General features: G+C 39.4%; 1 protein-coding gene across 5 annotated transcripts in view; it reads right to left on the minus strand.

Moving 5' to 3' along the window:
- Positions 1–117: 117 nt before the first annotated feature.
- Positions 118–23,161, minus strand: part of LOC117420563 (folliculin-interacting protein 2-like) — a 51,996-nt gene continuing 28,952 nt past the window's right edge. For all 5 annotated transcript variants that reach the window (XM_034034017.3, XM_034034016.3, XM_059031410.1 and 2 more), the window contains 12 exons: positions 22,896–22,978; positions 20,580–20,651; positions 19,952–20,087; positions 17,418–17,619; positions 16,747–16,835; positions 11,942–12,088; positions 11,364–11,533; positions 8,945–10,145; positions 8,268–8,424; positions 5,736–5,936; positions 3,072–3,187; positions 118–2,376 (listed from right to left, as the gene is read on the minus strand). In XM_034034017.3, the coding sequence (XP_033889908.3) occupies positions 2,298–2,376; positions 3,072–3,187; positions 5,736–5,936; positions 8,268–8,424; positions 8,945–10,145; positions 11,364–11,533; positions 11,942–12,088; positions 16,747–16,835; positions 17,418–17,619; positions 19,952–20,087; positions 20,580–20,651; positions 22,896–22,978 (2,653 nt within the window). In that variant the 3' untranslated portion in view covers positions 118–2,297. The remainder of the gene's footprint in view (positions 2,377–3,071; positions 3,188–5,735; positions 5,937–8,267; positions 8,425–8,944; positions 10,146–11,363; positions 11,534–11,941; positions 12,089–16,746; positions 16,836–17,417; positions 17,620–19,951; positions 20,088–20,579; positions 20,652–22,895; positions 22,979–23,161) is intronic.

The raw sequence follows: 23,161 nt of genomic DNA on the forward strand, positions 1-23,161 counted from the left end.
TAGTTCAGCATCTTTTGTTTCTCAAATCACAAAAAGCTTGAATGAAGAGCAAGGTGCTACAAAAAGATACAGACAATGTTTTGACAGGTAAGACTACAAAACCCTAAAAGGGTCCAATCCTGCCAAATGAGGTAGTTTATTTAAGAAAAAAGAAAACAGTAAGAATTCTTCAGTCAGTTTAGAACCACCATTGCAAGAAAGGCCACCACATTGTTCAAAACTGCAAATATTCATTAAAGCTTGTATTACCACTGCAAGACTGTAAAATAGTAAGTGTTTAGAAACATCCCAACAAAAAAACACAATGAAAAAGAAGCATTCATTCACAGTGGACTATGGTCAGAGTATGTAAATGTACATGGCTAACCATTGTAACCATGTCATTTTAAAACAGGGAATTAAGTTTTCAATTCAAAACACCACCATAATAAATGTAAAATGTAGACATAATAAACAGAAGAAACAACTTCCCTACAGGCACAGTTGCTGGGCATGTGCAATTCCCCCATGAGTAGCTCTACTTAAACTGAAGTGAACAATTAAATATTGCTTTTAAACTCTTAAGATACGTGTAATAAAAGAGAATGTATCTACAGAAATGGGCCTGCATACAGTGTGTGTATATATGTATACTGTAAAAACCTTTGTATAAGTATTTTCTAGGTATTTTTAGGGGGTCTTAAAGGGGGGAGTGACTTATACACCAGTGTGACCTATAGGCTTTTTCCTGAAATTGTTGTCTCAAAAAGTTGGACGGGGGATGACTTATACACATTTTTTTACGGAATATATATATATATATATATTCCCTACAGCAGTAATATAAATGGTAGGATTTAGAAATAGCATCCAGCTATTAGGATCACTGCTTTGCATGTGAAAGCACTGCGATTAGTGTGCATGTGCATCATTTTGTAACTTCCTTTTTTAACAGAAATGTTGCTTTAGAAAAACTAGTTGCCCGTAAAATGTGGCGCTGTGTTACATTTAAATATTGTAATGGTTAGTACTTTCTGAGGTTTGTCCCAATTTATTGTTCTATATTGCCTACATATATCTTTAAAAGCTGTAATATGTTTTAAACTTCCTGTATTGTTAGGTTACAACCTAACAATACAGGAAGTTTAAAACATATTAAGGCTTGATCCATTTGAAGAACCAAAAAAGGACCAGAGAGGGAAAATAATGAACAGGTTAATATAGAATGTATTTCACATCAATTATAATTATGAACCCTATCATTTCAGTTTGTGTAACATTAGTTTTTGTAACATTAAGACCACTAGACCAAGATGATAAGCATATTGGTCTTCTAAAGCCCCTTTCACACTGGCATGCTCTACCCTGGTCGGAACCTACCCGGGTCAGGACCTGGTGTCATGTAGGTTGGCTACATGATTTCACACTGCTTTTGATGAAGCAGGGTTGACCTGGGTGACAGACACAAGTAAACAATGTGCGTATCAATGCCCTGGAAGCAGCTTGTTAGACGCTTCCATCCAAGCTTCTCTGGATTGAACCATCGGCTCAAATATTGATTAGAGCAAATGTTTCTTCATCCCTGCTGCAATCTGGCTCATGGTGTGTCTCAAGCAACAAAAATATCACCAAACAGAATAAACAAAAACGTCCCTTGCGGAAGTGAAACCTTCACGCAGGAGTGGCTGTTTGTTACTTCGTCGGCCATCATGCATTTTGTCTCGCTCAACCCGGGTCAAAGCGTGTCAACCCACATCCTGAGGTGGGTCGCTAGGACCCGGGTTAAACTGGGTACGACCCAGGTTTCACACTACACAGGATTGTGACCCTGGTGGCCAGAACCCGGTCCGGGTAGAAGTGCCAGTGTGAAAGGGGCTTAAGAGAACACTGTTTGTTGCTTCAACAATTACTCCTGTAAACTTTTACTTGAGACCAGATAAGGCTTCCCTTTTAAAACCAATCATCTGAAGGCTCCCAATTTTGGATTGCTTCAGACTGAAGTCCATGATATTGCACATCCAAATGTTTTGATGTACAAAAGCCTACCACTTACTGGGCAGCATTACTGTCTTTGCAGCAGAAACCATAAATATAAAAGTTCAATTCCCAGGTTCTGCTTAGTTTATGTAGTAAGATTTCCCACAGTAGGTCACGCCTGTATTTTTAGTTCCTCAGTGCACTGTTTTTGGTAGCACACACGGTTGGATTGGAGTACATGCTAGGATTACTACTGCCTGCAGCTTATACTGCATGTTCTCTACAGGCTATACTCGCTTTCTAACCCCACTTTTTAAACTGGTTTTGGAAATGGATATAAATTATAACAGAATCTGAGCAACATAAGGAGAATGTGTGCTCGCCACTGCAGCCAGCAGAGGAAGGTCATTAGATTCAATCCTAAAGGAAAGAAGAAAAAAAGTGATATTAGGTAACCAATTCATTATGTAGTGAAACTAAAAGTAAAATTGTTTGCCAAACATTTCAACTATGAGAATGATGTCTAGTTGAAACATTTCTTTAAAAATGTTAAAATGTCTGTTTGTTTTATTACATACTGTACTACTGAGGGTTGTAGAAATTGTGGATGAACCAATTTAAGGAGGTATCAAGGAACAAATTACTACATAGTTGTAATCTGCCAAGTGTTTAATCTGTAGTATTTTGTACTTAATCATATCCTGATGTAACTATCACTATTTAATCATATCCTGATGTAACTTTCACTATTATCTGCTGTATTATTGAATTGTGGTTTGTCACACTTGAGAATTATTGTATTTCTTGTTCTTATTGTATGACTTATATTGTAACACTTGAATGTATCCATGTCTTATTACAGAAGCCAACACTTAGTTACACTTAGTTACAAGAGTGTAAAATAATTACATTTCCAATCATTTCTTTAAAATGCCCATGTGGAGAGATAATACACATAATTTCAAGTGATGAAAACATTTGTATGCATTATTATGTTTTCACTTAATTAAACTTCTGTTCCAAAAAACAAAACAAGATGCTGTCAATAAACACCTATGAATATTCAAAAGTCACCACATTTTAATAAATATTGCAAAGGAACGTGGAATGCCTACCCCAGTACGACTCCAAGCTCCTTTACGTGCACTCTTGCGTTTCCCTTTAGGTATTCTGATAGCATCTTGCTCTTGAAGTACATCTCTTGAAGTCTGTCCTCAAGATGCATGATACACTGAAACATGAAATAAACAAATCATTTACACATGCTAGATTAGGGGAGGCATCTCCAGTCCTGGAAGGCTATTCCAGTACAAGTTAAACAGTTACAGTTAAGTGTTTTGCACTTAATTTCCTGTTCAGAAGTTATTAACTTATGACACATCAAGTGACACCTTGACTGGAAAGACCAAGGTTTCTAGTGTAAGGTAACCATGCAATTAATTTTATAGTTTATATACAAGTAAGTATGTTATGTAGTTAAAGCTTCTCGGGGATGCAGACAATTTGAATCAATGTTATTACATTCGAAACATCTCTGTATATACAGTCAAATACATATCAATTTAATTGGTTTCAGGGGTCCATTGGATATGTAAAAGTAGTACATCTCAGAGGGAGTTGTTATACTACATTGTAGTTGCTTTATTAATATCGGGGCATTATAAATTAAGTCAGGTACATCAGTGTATCTAAAACAAAGTACGGTTACTGCACGTATACTATTTTTATTTTATTTTATTTATTTTTTTAAATTTGGAAATCTCCAATTTTTTTCCCCTCATTTTCTCCCCAATTTGGAAAGCCCAATATTTTTTTTATTTTTTATTTCAACCCAGCTCACCGCTGCCACCCCGCGCTGACACGGGAGAGACGAAGACGGACACGCGTCCTCCGAAACATGTGCCGTCAGCAGTCCGCTTCTTTTCACTCTGCAGGCCCGCCATGCAGCCACCTCAGAGCTACAGCGTCGGAGGACCACGCATCTCTGGGCAACTTACAGGCAGGCCCACATGTGCCCGGCCAGTCTACAGGGGTCGCTGGTGCGTGTTGAGCTGAGGACAACCTGGCCAAACTAAACCCTCCCCACCCGGGCGGTGCTCCCATCCACGGTCGGCAGTAGAATAGCCTGGACTCAAACCGGCGATCTCCAGGCTATAGGGTGCCCTGCTTCAGCTTTTTAACAGCAATAATTATATTAATCCCTTGCTTTCTTTTACTGAACATGGTTAAAGAGTAAGTAGTGGGGTTCCGAAAAATATAACGTTATACATCTACATGTGTTGCTACAACTGTTTAAGTAACTGGCAGTCAAAAGCCCTAAAATGTAAATAACGTGTGTGGGAATGTAAGGTTGGCAAGGATGGGGTCAAATTTGTCCCTGCCAACAATCACAGGTGTGGCCTTTCCCCAATTAATTGAGTGCTAATTGGGGAGTGGCCACATGTATAAAAGGAACCAGAAATCCTTTGTTTGCCAGAGGAGTTTGGGGTGTGTTTGTGCTGTGAGCTGGTTTGTTTAGGATAGTGAAGGTGAATGCCCAGCCTACTGGTTAGTCTTTTGTTAAACCTTTTATTTTGGCCTTTGTGTTTATTTGGTTTCTGTTTGTGTAATAAATGTGCGCAACAGTGCTTCACTGCAGCTTCTGTCTCTGAGTCTCCTGCGGTAACATCTTGGGCCACAGCGCTATCCTGTCAATAAATCCCTGTAATTTTTCTTTTCATTGGTTAACATCCAGACAAATGTCTACACTTATAACTCTGAAGTTTGTTTCAAAGCTCTTTAAAAAAAAAAAAAAAAAAAACCAACAACAACAACAACAACAACAACAACAACAACAACATAAGTGCTCTAGCTTTTCTATTCCGTACCACATCATGGATCGTTCTTGCTCTGTTACCTGTTTCCCAATGTGGGCAATAATCCTTACACTATCAGTGCACTAGAGCGGGCATTTTGAAGATAACTTTGAAACAGACTTTAAATGTATAAGTGTAAAAAGTTGTCACAATGTTAACAATGTAAAGAGAGGTAAGTTATAGGTACGACATGAAGTGATACCATGTAAAAAGTTAAACTCCCAAATGCACCATCTTTTATTTTTTAAATTTTATTTGCAACTGAATCCATTCTGTCCTGCTAAGAGCTGAATTTACTGTTTTAGACCCCTAATAAAATGTGCATTGATCAGTTTCCATCTATACTGTTCAGTTGGTAGCAGCATACAGATGAAACATTCAGGTCCATCAGTTAATAGGGGATCTTACAGGATCGGACATACTACTTTATACTATATTCTATTTTACTACTTTAAAAACATCTAAATTAAATAAATTAACTGTTGTTTCAGATTCCTGGTATCTGATGTACTGTATTACTTCGAATTTAAGACACAGCCCAAATTTCCCACCCTCAATTTGAGGAAAAAAATAAAATATCAAATAAAATATGCATTTACAAAGCTACAACCTCAATTATGCATATGGAGTTTGCGGCAGTCTGCTATCACACAGAGCATTACAGTTAGGTGCAGCTTCTCATTTCCAGTCATGAAACGCTGAAATTGTAAAAACTTATTTTCTGGGCAGCAAGTCACATTGCTGCTTGTGTATTCAGGCAGTGGCGTCTTTCTTCGTCTTTTCTTGGCAGTCAGTCACCTTGCTATTTGTGTACTCAGGTAGTCATGTCTTTTGTTGGCGATTTTAACACACATAACTATATGTACTCGAATTTAAGACGCAGGCTATTTGTGTGTCTTAAATTTGAAGGAATACGGTACTTACAAAGTCAGGGGAGAGGTTGAGCTTATAGAGTTGTAGAATAGACTGGAGCAGGCTGGTGACAAGGCTGGAGACGAGGACATCTTTTCCTAGTTTACTGCTGTCCACCACTCTTCTCTGACTCGTAGCCACTTGCACTGTCCACTTGTCTGTGTCCGCAATAATACAGACAGCTTCTGCTATTGGCTCATCTAAGGCTGGATGCTGCAACACACAACAGAAATATATTATCCACCTAATCCATGCAATCCAATACAGAGAGGTGCACCTTTAGATTAGAGCAATCCAATCATGGTCCTGGAGGGCCATTCTGCTCCACGTTTAAAAGGTAACATTATATAAATTAACTAATTCCAGGTTTGGCTTGAGATTGAATTGGTTCAATTAAACAATTCAGAACAGGTTTTGGAACAAAGATCCAGGGCCTTATTTAGCAAATACGTGTGCAGCTGTTTCAGCTCATGTAAAAATGAAAGTGTTAGCAAACCGCCGCTATAGCGCTCGAAAACTTGATTTACAATTGGGTCTCATGCGTGGGCTAACACACATCAAATAGCGAATCATGCGCCCAGCCAATCAAAGCACAGTGGGGGGAGTAAGGTTACAACCAATAAGGATTTAACATTCCCTCTTTGATAGCGAACGGAGGGCATTTTGAAAACCAAAAAAAAAAAAAAAAAAAGGAGACAAAAGCACAAACAAATGTCCATCAGCCCAAGTGAGGAGGATGACCAAGCCCCTCAAGCAAGGCTACAAAAAAAAAAAAAAAGCTCAGCCTGGAGGGGGAGAGTGAATACCTATGAAATAAAAAGACGTCATCTATAAGGCTTTGTCTGACCTGCCTGGCACTTGCAGCATCTGCAACCTCCACCACTGGGGCTTCAAGTTCAGCATCTGCTTCCCTCAAAGCCTGTACTCTTTCCTCTGTAAGTTCAACATCACGGCCATTACGGAGAGCTACGTTATGTAAAACACAAGCCAGGATGATATTGCTAACCTTCTGAGGAGTGTACTGTAGTGTTCCCCCAAACATAGGAATCACATTTTGAGGATTCCAAATGTTCGCTCAATTACAGTACGAGCACATTTAAAGGTACGGTTATACCTCTGTTTGGCAGGGGTAATGGGGTTGAGTAGCAGTGTCAGTAGCCACCGCTTCAGTGGATACCCGTTGTCCCCTATCAACCAGCCTCTCAGACTGTCATCCCCCTGAAACACAGCTCCCACCTGCAAATTAGCGAGGATAAACGAGTCATGAGCGGAGCCAGGATAGTTTGCATACACATTTGTGATGTAGTTGTTGGCATCACACACTTGCATGCTGACAGAATCTGTCCCCTTATGATTTATGTAGAGATGCTTATTCTGTGTTGGTGTGCATAACTGCACGTGTGCAATCGATGGCTCCCAGGACACCAGGAAACCCATACCTCCCAAGAAAACCCTGCTTTGTATTTTGTTACAGCTCGTGAGAGACAGGGAAATGGATGAATTCTCCTGCCTGTTTTACTAAAGCTGAAGTTACATCTCACACTGCACATGATACAACCGACTGGCTCATGTCTGCAGTATAACCCACAGTGGAACGAGCTAGTGGCATACAATGTTAGTGCAGCGGGTACCCTTAGTGCTACAGGCAAACAGTGTGCTCTCCGCATGTCTCCTTCCAGGTCAACCTGAAGCAGTTGGCAGACGTCAGGGATTGTTTGTCTGTTCAAGACCACAGTCACTCTACCCAGGAGCAGTCGTCCTACCAAAATCTCTCCAAGAACAAACCAGAAAATCATCAAGGAAGTCACAAAGAACCCCAGAGTAACATCCAAGGATCTGCAGGATCTGTGAGTGTTCATGACTCAACTATCAGAAAAAGACTGAACAAGAATGGTGTTCATGGAAGGATAGCCAGGAGGAAACCACTGCTCTCTAAAAAAAGAACATTGCTGCCCGTCTGAAGTTCGCCAAAGAGCACATAGATGATCCATAAGACTTCTGGAACAATGTTCCCTGGACAGACGAGTCAAAGGTAGAACTTTTTGGCCTCAATGATAAACGTTATGTTTGGCGAAAACCAAACACTGCGTTTGAACAGAAGAACCTCATCCCAACCGCCAAGCATGGTGGTAGGAGTGTGATGGTTTGGGGCTGCTTTGCTGCCTCAGGACCTGGACGGCTTGCCATCATTGACACAACTATTAATTCTGCATTGTATCAGAAGATTCTAGGTGAGAATGTCAGGCCATCCATCCGTGAGTCGGTTATCTCTATCTATTATTAGGACAGATTAAGATCTAATAACATTTTATGTTTGAAATATGTGAAATATGTGAAAATCCTAAGGGGTTCACAAACTTTCTCTGCACTGGAACTTTAAACACCCCTGGATTTGATAATTCCACCTACAGAATAATGCACAAAACAAAATAGAGGCAACAGGACACTGAATCTTATATAATAATTAAGAACATGTTTTTGTGTTAGTTTGGAAAGGTTTGGTTCTTTTAAGAAGCTAATGCAGTAGGGCAGGTGTACACTTACTCTGACTGTGTGATCAAGATCTGTCGTTAAACACTGCTTTAGCCTTTCATCTGTACTTATTCCATGCAATACAAAGTCTGGCATGTATTGCGGACAATAGCCTCCAAAAAGGGATCTTCCAAAGTTGTTAGCATTTTTCTGGCTAGTAGTTTCTGTACTAAATTTGGGAGAAAAAAATAACTTTGATTAAACAGAATAAATAATATTGCAATCTGGAGCAAACTGTGTTGCAAAAGCTTGAATTCAAATTCAGTTTCACACATTACATTTGTTTTGTACTCTAATATGAGCCTACAGACTACAGACACACCACAAGGTCACTGCACCACTTTGCAGTGCGACTCATGGGAACCAAATTTCCTTTTCTCACAGATCAGGTTGGTACCTTCAGATTAACTTGGTTAGGCAAAAGCAGACATATACCATTAGTTCAACCACAACCACAACTTCATTACAGAAAGCATTCATTCCAGAGGATTAAAAACCAGTCATGGCTTCACATTGTGTACTGTATGTCTATAAATAAATATGGTTCATTAAAAAAAACAACTCCAAAAACAAAAAGGTACAGAAAGCGATGTAAAAAGACTAAAAAAGACTGAAATATCAAAAGGAGTTATTGCAAGCAAAACTATTTATGTGCGTGGGTATAGTTACATAAGAGATACACAGTTTACCTAGGAAGTGGCAACTTGACCTCTTCTCGGATTTCATCCATCTTTTCTCCACAGCTCTGACGAGAGATACGATCTTGGGGTACGTCTTCGTCATCACTGTCTCCCAGAGCACTGTCTGAACTCTCGTTCCTGGGAATGTCAGCTTCTATGCTGAATGTCACTTTTCTCCCAGCATCCCCACAGGGGACATTGACTGTGTCCTGGCCCTCCATATCCTGATCAGAACTGATTGCACTACATTCAGCTGGAGTGATAATCGTGTTATCTTCATCAGACATGCTGGTAATCCCCTCACAGGATGGGATTCTGGCATGGCAGTGCTTTAAACGTGACTTGAATGATGATCTGACCGTTTCACTTTGGGCCTCTGTTGGAGAGACTGGTAGGGGACTGTCTGGGCCACTCTGGTGACACTTTACTTTCTTGTCAGATGTTTCCCTGAATTTCTGGTAATTTGTATCCATTTCTCTCCTCCTGCTCTCGAGATCTGAATCGGGAGAGACAGAACTCCCCATCTGGAATCTCACCCTCTGCAAATGGGGACTGTGATGAACAGGCATTCTGAGGCAAGGCAGGTGATGTGAAGATGTGATGATGGATTTCTTTTCAATTGAAGGACTGGACTCGAATGCTGTGGTCGAGCAGCCCTCCATCCCTGCCAAACAGCGTATGCTGCCGGCTGCTGCCCCAGTCACATTGACCAACATCTCCTTTTTAATCTCCTGAATGGCAGCAGGCACTTCACGGCAAGATTTAAGGCTGCCGCAAATGTGGGTGGCCTCTGTATCGGACATTGTCCTAACTGAGTTTAGTTTATCATTCTCTGTCAAGTCTCTGTACCTAGCTTTAGGAGATGTCAGCAGTTTGTCTTTAATCAACATACCCGGACTCTCTGGACTGCTGGCTGGCTCCGCGGTGCTGTCCTGCGATTTCTCAGAGCACTTCTGGCTGGCTTCGCTCTGGACTGTGACCACTACATGCTCAGAATCCTCCATCTCCCTTTTCTCAAGTGTGGTGGTGGTTTGAACAGGCTCTCCATCCTCAGCCTTCCCGCTCATGCTCAGCTGTATCTCCTGTAGATCTGAGCATCGGATGAAGTAGGTGAGGACGTACAGGAATCTCTGAACTAGCTCCCTGCGCTTCCCCACAACAACCGTCCGCGTCAGTCTGACAGGAGAGCCGATGGCTCCATAAAGGTCACCTAGTAAAACAAAGAATTTAAAAAGAACAATTTAACCAGGAAAGCCCCACTGGAATAGCTGGTCAAGAAGGTGGTACCGTATAACGGGAAATTTTGGCGAGGAATTTATTTTGGCTTTATTGGGGGTTTTGATTGGCTCGCCAATAATTCTTCCACCAATCAGAGTGTGGCATACAGTGAGTGATCCCGGCCTCTGACAGACTGGCATGCAGCACAGGTTAAAGAATTGCTGGGCAAGGGAAAGAATGTGTCGGATGTCAAAGTGAATATGAGAATATGGAGAATGGCACTGTGATGAAGCCAATTTGTTTGAAAAAATTAAAAGCAGACCAGACATTTACATCAATGGATTTAGATGGATCATTTGGAACTTATGATGCGATCAGGAACTCCGAGGCAGTGTAAACTGCGTCTGCTACTGTGGTACCTAGGACTGTTCTTTTTTATGTTAAGCAGTTTTGTGTTGTTTTTTTTTTTTTTTTTTTACAAGGAGTTAATTAAGTACTGTAACAGCCAAAATAGTTTATTCCAGACTTGTTAGAAAGTCTGTAACAAAAGCAAATTTGCTTTGGATTGTTATTGTCGATTTGTTGTAGATACTACTATTAAGTGTTATATTAGTTTTAAAACTGCTAGCAAATGCCTATTGTTAAAATGTACTGCAGCTACTAATCCTTTCCAAATACTGGTATCTTAAAATGAAGGACTATATAACGATAATGCTGTAACGAGTTACTGTAAATGAGATACTGTTTTAGAAGACAGGTTTCATTAAGTAAACATGTATTTGAATGTTTTTTAAATTAAAAGCAGAAATACAAAACGGTGGCATTTTTCTTTGTGAACTTGCTAACAGTGAAAAACACCAATTCAAAAACCGTCAATTTACCAAGGTAGCAAATCCGCTGAATTTAATACCAGCCAAAATTTCCAGTTATACGGTATATAAAATACAAAAAACACAGATTCATATGGCGCACAACCAATACAAAACAAGATAATTAAATTGTTACATACTGCATTAATCTCACTCACCAGTAGGTGTCAGTGTAACCCTGGTCTGTTTGCAGCTGAAAGTTAGTGCACCTGTTTAACTTAAAAAACAATGCAATGCTACCCAAAAAAAGTATCAAATAAGGATCCAGTGTTTTCCTGGTATATAATGGTTTTAGCCATTTTCATAGGGATCGTTTTATCACTTATTGTTTAAAAACCCACCTAGCTGTGCCCAGTGGGGATTGTAAGGGTGAGACTTGGCCAGCAAGTCTACTGACTGGGAGGTGTGCTTCTCAGAGAATGCCTTGATGGGAGGATGATCATTTGGCATTACTGTGGGAACCCAGGCCAAGTGGTAGGTCAGGACAGCAGTCAGCAAACCAGACAGAAACCTTCAAAAAACAAAACACAAATCAAAACAAAACACAAATCAAAACAAAATGCCATGGCTTCTGAAGGCAAAACCATGTAAACGAGTTAATTTGAAATAAAATAATGGGAATATGATTCATGTACCACTACAAACACATTTCACTTACAGGTGTACACAACATCTCATAACAAATGCGATGCATATTTTCAATACAATAAATTCCAAAGCCTTAAATTTGGAAAGAACTCGCGCAGAATTACTATGCTATATCTAAAACCTGTTTTTTTCAATCTTCCCATATCCCTCCTGGTACAGTTCAGATAAAACTGTACATCTCTTTAAAACCCATAGCATTGGAATTCCACTGTATTACAATGCAAAATGTAGTCCTTGATTGGGGGACCAATGGGTGGTCACTGCCACTTACTGGTTCTTGGAGGTCTGCTCTGCTAAAAGTGTGAGGTCTTTAAGAAAGCGCTGACAGAGTTGCCTCTTCTCCACTGTATGAGACATCATTGTTAACCACACTGGCTCTGTGATTCTTGGTGCCATGTACAGATTCCAGATAGTTGTCCTAATTCATCAAAAGAAAATTACACCAAAAACTGAAATTAAAACACAATAAAAGAAGTACTAAAAACAGAGGTCTAAGGCAACTTAGTAAGAAATATTTAAGTTACGTGAATACCTGACTGTCTATTTCAGAGATAAAGTCTTACCTAGCGGTAAAAACATAAGCCACTGCAGACAACAAAATTCAGGACCAGTAATAAACGTTAAACTAAGCCTTAATTAGCTCTCCTGTATTATGTTAAATAGCAGTTCCAGGGTATGATCTTTGTTTTTGTGATTTATAACATGTTGTGTATGTGCGTCTCTTATATTGATTGTATTTCTTACACTACGAGAGACATCATGCAGACAATGTAGTGTTGTACAGTGAATGTCTGTGTATGTAGGAATCCTGGCAGAAGTAGATGTGATCGGTCATGGGCAGAAAGCCGAGCCCACACACTCTCTTGCATTTCTATATCTGTTATATACTACTTTATTGTGAACAGCATTCCCTCTAAGCTTTTCAGATACTGAGAAACTTGCCGTTTTGACTGAGAAAGGGTCAATTATCAGTGAGAAACCTTCGGCCACGCATTAAACCTTTTAATATATTATTTTTGTTACATTATACAATTTTGAAACAATATTCCAACACAAGTATCAATTTTACAATTTGCTTTAAATTTAAACAAGACATTTATTGTGGCTCTGTTTCCATTTATAGCCTTTGTTTTAGTATTGAATAAGACATTTGTTTCTGAAGGCTGTGAACAAGGACTACAGATACATATATTATCTATTTTCTATTATGTGAACTAGAACATCACACATATTCTTGTATTGATCACTTTCTCCATAACAAAGTACTCCCACTTCTCAGATCTTGCTCCTACCAAGGAATAGTAATTTCTGATCATGCTCCTGTGATCTTACAATTGGTCTTTCCTGAACAAGCGAGGCCACGCTCTCCTTGGCATTTAAACCTAATTTGGCTCAATGTATTCAATTTATTTCCTCCCAATTAAACATTTTCATAGAAATTAATATTACACTAGAGATCTCCACTTCCACATTTTGGGAATGCCTTAACCCCTTAAGGACCAGGATCGTGTTAACACAATCATACTAAAGTGGGCTTCCAGGACCGCGATCGTGTAAACACAATAAAAAAAGCACTTTGTTTTGATGACTTAGAGCCACCATACTTTGCACTACTGGCTTGAAACGCATATCATTGGATAGGGGAGGGATTGACATTCACTGAGAGGAGCATTTAGTGTCTAAAGCGTGGAGACAGTTTACAGCAGCCAGGCAGAGACAAAAGCAGAAACAAAACATCAAAGGAACTTGTTTAAAGCTAATAAAAAAGGGGTAATACTGTAAATCTGATGTATTTTACTTATAATTATATTGGAACATTTATTCTCTCGTGTTTTAATATATATGTTTTTATAACACTTATAAATATCAAAAGAGTGGATATAAGCATATACTATTTCATGAACTAAATGTATCAGGTACGTTTGTTTTTTTTTCCTTATTACTGATATGGAATGAATAATTAATATTTTATTTATAAATATTTATTTTGAGAAAATAAAATCGAGAGTAGTCCCCATTACTGCTTATAAAGACCCTGAGAATAAGCGTGTATTTTATATCATTGCAATCACTCAGGTGAAACAATGACTTGTAATTTGGCCAAACATCAATATTTTTCAACAAAACTTTCCGGAAAGTATCTCTAATATATAATAAAAAAAATACTTAAATAGATTTTAGTGAAATGTTATAGGAAGAGAGTCAAATACAGCCTTACATACGAGGCCAGATCATTTCCTATACTGTTCAGGCAAATATATCCCACACAGAAAAATTTGCAAAGCTTACTGATCAAATTCTACAGGCTGACAAGCAATATGCCATCTCTTCCACGTCGGAATTATACAAAGTATGTCTTATGTTAAATGCTGAGTTCAATCTCCTCTCGTCAAGACAAGCAGAACAACTGCTGATGAAATCACGGCATGTTGTTTATGAACATGGTGACAAAAACAGCAACATTTTGGCACACCAACTTCGTCAGTCTGCGGTCTAATCTAATTACACAGATTTGCACACAATCAGGCTCAACCACAGTTCACCCAAAGGAGATCAACAATCAAATCAAAAACTTAATAAATGACTTCTTTGAGAAATTAGATATCCCGTCCATTAATCTGCAAACTAATGGACACCCTAGAGCAGCCTCTCACTACCGAAGAAATCACACAAGCAATTTAGGCCATGCAGCGCGGCAAGGCACCAGACCCAGATGGGTTCCTTGTTGAATTCTTTAAAAAGTTCAGTGACCAATTGACTCCTCTATTGAGCTCTGTCTTTTCTGAATGCTTTTCCTCTGGGTTCTTACACTACTACTTAAAAAGGATAAAGACCCTTTCCACTGTGGATCATATCGCCCTATTTCTCTCTAGATGTAGATGTTAAGATACTTGCCTCACCGCCTTGAATCCACTCTTCCATCTATCATTTCCCAAGACCAGATGGGTTTTATACAGGGCAGACATTCTTTTTTCAATCTCAGACATTTATTTAACATCATATATACAAACTCCACCTGTCCTCTACCTGAGGTTCTTGTATCTCTCGATGCAGAGAAAGCCTTTGATTGGGTTGGGTGGAGCTATCTCTTCTCTACGCTCCAAAAATGTGGTTGGATCCAATTTTATTTCATGGGTTAAGCTGCTGTATAAGTCACCGTATGCCTCTGTCTGCACCAATGGTACCAGTTCTGAATATTTTCCACTCAGTTGTCGAACAAGACAAGGCTGTCCACTTTCCCACCTACTGTTTGCAAAAGCCATCAAACCTCTATCCATCTGTTTTCACAGTAAATCGGGATATCCAGGGAGTTGTCGGGCTGGATGGAAGTATAAGATATCTCTTTATGCAGATGACCTACTACTTTTTATCACAGACACGGTGTTGTCACTACCCCATGTTCTCTCAACTCAAACTGGGAAAAAGTGAGCTTTTCCCTATCAATCCTTGCGCTAAGCAAAACCTGTTTGACAAATTTCCCTTCAGGGTTACTCAGGATAAGTTTACATACTTTGGGGTCACAGTCACTCACACTTTCTCTAAACTGTTCAAATTAAATTGTACACCTATGCTTAACAAAATAAAAGAAAGCATCTCCCGTTGGTCACATCTGTCCCTCTCCCTTGCAGGGTGCATTAACTCTGTTAAAATGAACTTACTTCCAAAATGTCTCTAGTTGTTTCAAAATCTCCCAGTTTTTATTAAATATATAAATTTTTAAATCCTTAGACAGTATTATTTCAGGTTTCATCTGGAATAAGAAGGTTCCTTGTATCCGAAAAGACTTTCTTCAAAGACTCAAGCCTTTGGGGGGGTGGCACTACCTAACTTCCAGTTGTATTTCTGGGCTGCCAACATTCATACATTGTTGTACTGGCTCCAGCTACATTCACAGCAAAACCATCCTAATTGGTTAAATATGGAAGAGGAATCCTGCAGTTCTTCATCTTTATCAGCACTCTTGTGCTCCCCACTTCTCAATGTGAATCTAACTCTCTGGTCTGTCATTCCCTTCGAGTCTGGTCACAGTTTGGGAGATGTTTTGGTTTGCAATCTAGACGTATGTTTACCCCAATTAAAGCAAATCTGTTCCTACCTTCTCTTCTGGATTCAGCCTTTCATATCTGGCATAGTCAAGGAGTTAGGGTGGTCACGGATTCATATATGAGCAGCTTACAGGCAAGCCTGCAGGCGCCCGGCCAGTCTACAGGAGTCGCTGGTGCGCTGTAAGCCGACGACACCCTTGCCGACCTAAACCCTTCCCCCCAGGCAGCGCTCGGCCAATTGTGGCCGACCCCTAGGAGCTCCCGTCCACGGTGGGCAGTGGAATAGCCTGGACTCGAACCGGCGACCTCCAGGCTATAGGGTGCATCCTGCACTCCACGCGGAGCGCCTTTACCAGATGCGCCACTTGGGAGCATCCATATTTTCAACCCTATCAAAACTGCCTGAAGTCAATCTAGATGCTGACCCCCTTATGGTACTTTTCAATGTCCCCCCCAGATAATAACCAAGCTGCAGTCAGACATTCTGGCTTTTTCAACTTTATTAGCAAGATGGCTAATCTTATTGAACTGTGGGAAGGCTGCCCCACCCTCCCTAATGCAATGGACTACAGGATTACAGATATGTATTTCCTTAAACTGGAGAAGATTAAGTTCACACATACAGGTAGTACAGATGAATTTAACAAAGTATGGCAACCTTTCCTTTCTTATGTTTAGGCTTCCTACAATTCAATTTAATTTTTTTTGCGAAATTGACAATTATATCAACGTTTAATTTAGAAATAATTTTTATGGCATACATTTGAGTAAAAATGATATGCTATAAAAATTCTTACAAAAAATATTATACAAAAAAAAACACAACTTAACTGTCCCAATGTATTTACTGTGCTAGTAATATAATTATGATTTCCATTACACGACAGTAGATGTTAAAACTTCATGCTGATTTGAACTCGGATCTCGCCAAGATTAGTGAACACTGGCACCTTAAACCAGTAAAAAAGACTCATCTTATATTAATCATCTATTCCGGCACTCAGAAAACTGGTCTTCTCTGATCACTCACCTGAACTCTCCTAAGGCATCCATAATACCACATAAGTAAACTTGGACCCAGTGACTGGATTCAGCTGTCTTCCTGCTCAAAATCATAGTCTGGGGGGAAAAAGATAAAAATAAATAAAACAATGTATTATATTTTAGTTTAAAAGTGAACAAGATAGTGGGAGCCATTGATTGAGATATACCTAATCATATGATTAGGTATATATAGGAAAATCTATTAACATAGATTTAATTGCTCATTAATTACCAAAGTGTGAAGAAAGAGCCATTGGAAAAGGGTTTATTTTTAGGAAGCTGGATATTATGTATTCTTTGTATAAAAAAAGCTCTTCCATCCGTTTCATTTATCAAGAAGGCCCCAGTCGGACTCAAGAACATATACGACTACATACATGGTTCTCAAAGCAATGGAAAGCAAGCAAAAACAACCCCTGTGAAGAAGCAGCATTTATAAACCTAGAGGCTGACTTTCTGCACACAAAAAAAAAAGAAAAAGTATTCCAAGCATAGAAAAGGACTGCAAGGCCTTATAAGCGTTTTCCAACTATCTTCGTAAGCAAATAAAACTGGTAAACCAAATGCACACCAAGAACCTTTTGTAAATGTTCTTAAATAGATGGAGTCAAACTAACATGTGTTGGCTACTTTTATAATAAGTTGGCCTGCACATACCTTCTCTACTGCTGTCTTTAGCTTGCTCATGTGGGATTCAAACAGTGCAAAGTGAGAGAAAAAGAAATCCTGGAAGCTCCTGTTCTCCCCCTCCTTCTCAGAGAGAGAGAAGATAATACTGATGGAGATTTTCTTTCTCCTGATCATCGCTGGGTTGGAGCCAAAGCTTTCATCTGTCAGGCTAAAGGTTTCATCAGTGTACCTGTGGACAATATTCACAACTGTCTTATACAACATCTTCATCTCTGTAGCATTTCCTTGTATAATGCAGTTCAAAATGTTTTAAGCATATTGCTATTGCTTTCCTGTTGTAAATTGTGGTGCAATTTGTATATTTAAAAAATAAAGCAGTATCAACATCCTTTGTACAGAAACAAAAGCACGTGAAAATCAGTTGCTTCAATTTTGTGAGGGTGTTGTCAAGCAGAGATTCCCCAGCAATATAGGTTGCAGATTGGAAAGGACTTTGGTCACAGGCACAACAATTTTCTTTTTTAGATAAAATATTTATAAAACGAAACCATGTAAATATTGAATTCAGAAGACCAACAACGGAAGAACAAATTACAATTGATGATAGATGCTAAAAAGATAAAAGTGCTTTTCCTTAAAAAATGTTGCCCATACAGAAAGAAACATTTAATGTATTATTATGTTAAAGACGTCAACAGTACATGTAGCTTCAGTGCCTTGCAAAAGTATTCAGACCCCTGACCAATTCTCTCATATTACTTAATTACAAATGGTACATTGAAATTTCGTTCTGTTTGATATTTTATTTTAAAACACTGAAACTCAAAATCAATTATTGTAAGGTGACACTGGTTTTATGTTGGGAAATATTTTTAAGAAAAATAAGAAACTGAAATATCTTGCTTGCATAAGTATTCAAACCCCACACATTAATATTTGGTAGAGCCACCTTTCGCTGCAATAACAGCTTTAAGTCTTTTGGGGTAAGTATGTACCAGCTTTGCACACAGTGTCGGAGTGATTTGGCCCATTCTTCTTGGCAGATTTGCTCCAGGTTGTTCAGGTTGGTTGGACGACGCTTGTGGACCGCAATTTTCAAATAGTGCCACAATGGGATTGAGATCAGGACTTTGACTGGGCCACTGTAGGACATTCACCTTTTTGTTCTTCAGCCACTCCAATGTTGCTTTGGCCTTGTGCTTGGGATCATTGTCCTGCTGAAAGGTGAATTTCCTCCCAAGCTTCAGTTTTTTAGAGGACTGAAGGAGGTTCTCTTGCAGTATTTCCCTGTATTTTGCTCCATCCATTCTTCCTTCAAATTTTACAAGATGCCCAGTCCCTGCTGATGAGAAGCATCCCCATAGCATGATGCTGCCACCACCATACTTCACTGTAGGGATGGTGTGTCTTGAGGCATGGGCAGTGTTAGGTTTGCGCCACACAGCGCTTTGAGTTTTGGCCAAAAAGCTCTATCTTGGTCTCATCTGACCACAAAACCTTTTCCCACATCGCAGCTGGGTCACTCTCATGCTTTCTGGCAAGCTCCATATGTGCTTTCAGATGGTACTTTTTGAGTAACGGCTGCTTTCTTGCCACCCTCCCATACAGGCCAGTGTAATGCAGAGCTCTTGATATGGTTGACTGGTGCACCATTCCCAGCCACTGAACTCTGTAGCTCCTTCAAATTGTCGGCCTCTCTGTGGCTTCTCTGACAAGTCTCCTCCTTGTTTGAGCGCTGAGTTTTGAGGGACGACCTTTTCTTGGCAGTGCCTGGGTGGTGTGATGCAGCTTCCACTTCCTGATTATTGATCCAACTGTGTTCACTGGGATATCCAAACACTTGGATATTATTTTGTACCTTTTCCCTAATCTATACATTTGCATTACTTTATCTCTAACTTCTGTAGAATGCTCTTTGGTCTTCATTTTCCTTCAGACCAATGATCCTTCAACAGTGGGGGTTTTATCCAGAAAATGTGACAGCAACTTTAATGGTTCACAGGTGGAGGCCAATGGTAAGGTAATTGTGTCCTCGTTAGGGCAATTTCTTTCATCGGTGTAAACTGGGAGCTTCCACAGCACAAGGGGTTGAATACTTATGCAAGCAAGATATTTCAGTTTTTTTTATTTTTCTTAAAAATATTTCCCAACATAAAACCAATGTCACCTTACAATAACTGATTTTGAGTTTCAGTGTTTTAAAATAAAATATCAAACAGAACGAAATTTCAATGTACCATTTGTAATTCAGTAATAAGAGAATTGGTCAGGGGTCTGAATACTTTTGCAAGGCACTGTATATAAAAATCTTGTTTAGCCGATGCCTGAAGCAACATGTAAATATCATAAAACATTTCAGTAAATTGTTCCATTGTTACCCATATAAACTAATTTATTTAAGTGTTTTTTTGCACACATGTTTATTTCATAAAGAGTGGCAATGGATACACCTCAATATACATATAAAAAAGTTAAGATATTATATATAAAATGATATTATTTATTACCTACACACCCTTTTCACCCCTGAAAAGACTCCTGATACACTGGAAGGTACTTACCACCGTGGCACAGGCCCGTTCTCGAGGCTGGTGGTCTGACTGCGCAGCCAGCGCCGCTGGTAACTGCTGGCACAGCTGCTGGAGAAGGAGTTGCTTGGAGACGGGAATGGGGTAACAAGAAGGCTGCTCAGGGATGCTGTGGTACAAGAGTTGGTGACACAGTTAAAGTTTGTTTTAGGTTATGACATCATTTTCAACTCCCTATTCCATAAGGTAAGTAACCTGCTGAAAGAGGCAAGGCTAGCACATTAGCCAGCTTTGCTGGGGTTACTTCAAATAACCTCATACATTGAACTAAAACAATGCAGACCAACTTATCTGTCAGATTTGAGGTGACCCAAATCTCAGAACTGAAATTAAATTCAACCAGATCACACTACCAAACATCAACCCTCTTCCCAATGAGTGGCACAAATACCTTAATAAATCCCCTTCAGGTGAGAACTTTCAATTCAATTCACTTCCTACGGCTTCATGCCACACAACGCACCCATGGTGTGCAGTAATAATTGTCTTACCGCACACCCTGTTGTGGGTTATTTATTACATAAGAAAGACTTACAGAAATCGATCACTCCAGGTCTTTCTGATTTGATAATTCTGCAAACGCAATCTTAAATGTCATTACCTGATCGAGCGATACCACTGTCTCCGTCTTCATTTTGCCCTCGGCTTGGCATGTCAACAGGTGTGCTGTGAGCTGAGGACCATACAGTATTTGCAAATGAAAGTTAATTATGACTAGAACTTGTTCCACACTGTTTAACACTGCTACATTTACAGTTGGCAGGTATTAATCTGTAGAAAGATATAAAGGGGTCATTCAGGGTAAGTGTGATCATACATTTTAGTACCACAAAGGTCTTTGCAAAGTGCTTGTTGTCTAGTAAGTTCATTTGATTCTAAGCAAAGCGGGAACATGAAGTTACTGACCCAGACTACCATGGGGCTTGTCATTGTGATGAAATTGTGGTCAAGTTTCCCTTCGCTGGGAGGTGGACACAGTTTCTCTGAAAGGTAATTCTGGCATGGTTGCAGAGCTTTTAATGTGTAATTATTGTCCAACTGCTTCATTTCCCCCCCCCCCCCCCCCCGAATGGTCCTAGCATTGTACAGAATTTCCTGAACACACTTACCAGGCAAAAAAATGTTTTTCCCTCTAAACATAATTAAAATAGAAATCAGAAAGTGAAGGGTTAGCACACCAATTATTGTAAATTAAAATAAACATCCACCCCACAAGCTTGTAAACATGCTTATTCTAGCAATCATGCAATTTTCTCAATTACTTAGTAAAATGAACAGAATTACACAAAAAAAGAAAGAAAATCAAGAAATAGGAAACCACAACGAAACCAGCTGCCTCTTCACACCCAGGAACTCAAGAGCTATCGGCCTCTGGAGGATAAAGGACAGCCCTGCACGTGTCTGCTCTGAGCTCACTGGGCGTCTGGCCAGCAGGGTTTGCTGTGGTGTGATAAGGGCAAAACAGTCCCTGCCGGTTTTGGCTCTCTAACCCACGGGAGCACCAGAGCCAATGTGATGCTCCCTTTTGAAGCCCCAGCAAAGACCGGCAACACCACACAACCAGGACGAGAACCTGCACTGTATGATTCACCCTGCACACCACTCGGCTGAGCTTTTACTAGGTGAGCCACTCGGGGACCACATAGACATATATTTTATTACATGTCATCTATTAAAGTGTCTTTATAGAAGAAAGATCCAGCACCATCTAGTGAACAGCTAATTTGGATATAGGTTTACTGTGCACTAAACAGGGCTGGCTCTTACTAATATAAAGATTTTGGCTGATATTTTACCAGCTCCTGAACTCCGGTAAAATCACCTTAACACAATCTTAAGAAATAATATAATTACTTTAAATATTTTATAAAAAAAAAAAAAAAAAAATAGTAAATATAAACCACATCATGACTGCAAACATCATAAAATAAGTGCACAGCAAAAAAAGGTTTTTTTTTTTTTTTTTTTTTTTTTTAATTCTTTACATTTAAAGCAATATACTTTTTCATATCTGTTTGCAGACTACACCACACTGCTTTAAGACAAGAATGTTCCATGCAGTATTTTTTTAGATGGGTGAAGTCTGTGTGATGTAAACACAACATGGGTTAGGGGCTTGCGATATAAACAATACAGGAACCATCATTAAGGAAAGACCATGGAACCGAACAAGACAGATTTGAAAAACAAAAACACCAGCAGCTACAGCCTACACTAATCAAAAAACACACGAGATAATGGAATATCTTAGCACAGCGGTTTCTGAGGACACAGACAAAACGATTTGTTTGTGAGTATGACAAATGTAATTTAATAGGAGACAAGGATAAACAAATGTTGCAATGAAGATAACCCTGTACAGTATAGTAAATGGCTACAGTTCAATAGTGATTTTTGAGGTGGCAGTTACTGTTTAAAGGTGACTATCAATAAATATGATGTTCTGACAAGGCTTATTTGTTTGGTTGGCTTTTGGAAACTTTTATTTTGTTTTTATAAATATTGAAAATGTCATAGGTGGGATTTGACAGAACATAAAAAAAATAACTTTATATTGTTTATCTAATCCAATCTTTTATTTGTTTAAGTGTAAAGGGTGTTGTGCTTGTACAATGCAAGTGCCTGCAGCCCTCTGACTTCAATGATTGGTGACGGAGTTCATGCTATGATTAGCAGAAGCACAAAGTGTATTGTGTGGGTCACACTGGGCTCAGCATTCCACACAAACCTGCAAATAAAGAAGCGCTCCGAATGAGGTGGAACGGAGCTGGGTCAGGAGTGTCAGGCAGCACTTTGTTGCTGTAATACTGCAAAAGACCGGAAAGAGGCACAGGAAATATCAAGAATACACACAATCCAGCAAGAATTAAAAAAAAAAATGATCTAAAAAGTCAACTAAGAGGAATTTTGTTCTTACCTATGCTACCCAAACTGCTCGGATTTGGACACGACTTTCCGACACCGGATTCCAGGTTGATGTATTCAAAGCTATCTTGCAACCTGTATAAACAGATAATGAAGTAGTGTACTGATTATTTATGAATCCGTGCTTGCACAGTCCAATACTTCTGTAGTTCCTAAAGGCGACCACAGTTTTCCAGCTAAACTCATCTAGTTTCAATACCAGCCTTTTTTTTCAAATGCAGTGGGTTCATTGAATCAACCTTGAGAACTATAGGGTGG

Source organism: Acipenser ruthenus, chromosome 1, assembly GCF_902713425.1.
Source record: "Acipenser ruthenus chromosome 1, fAciRut3.2 maternal haplotype, whole genome shotgun sequence".
Taxonomy (NCBI): domain Eukaryota; kingdom Metazoa; phylum Chordata; class Actinopteri; order Acipenseriformes; family Acipenseridae; genus Acipenser; species Acipenser ruthenus.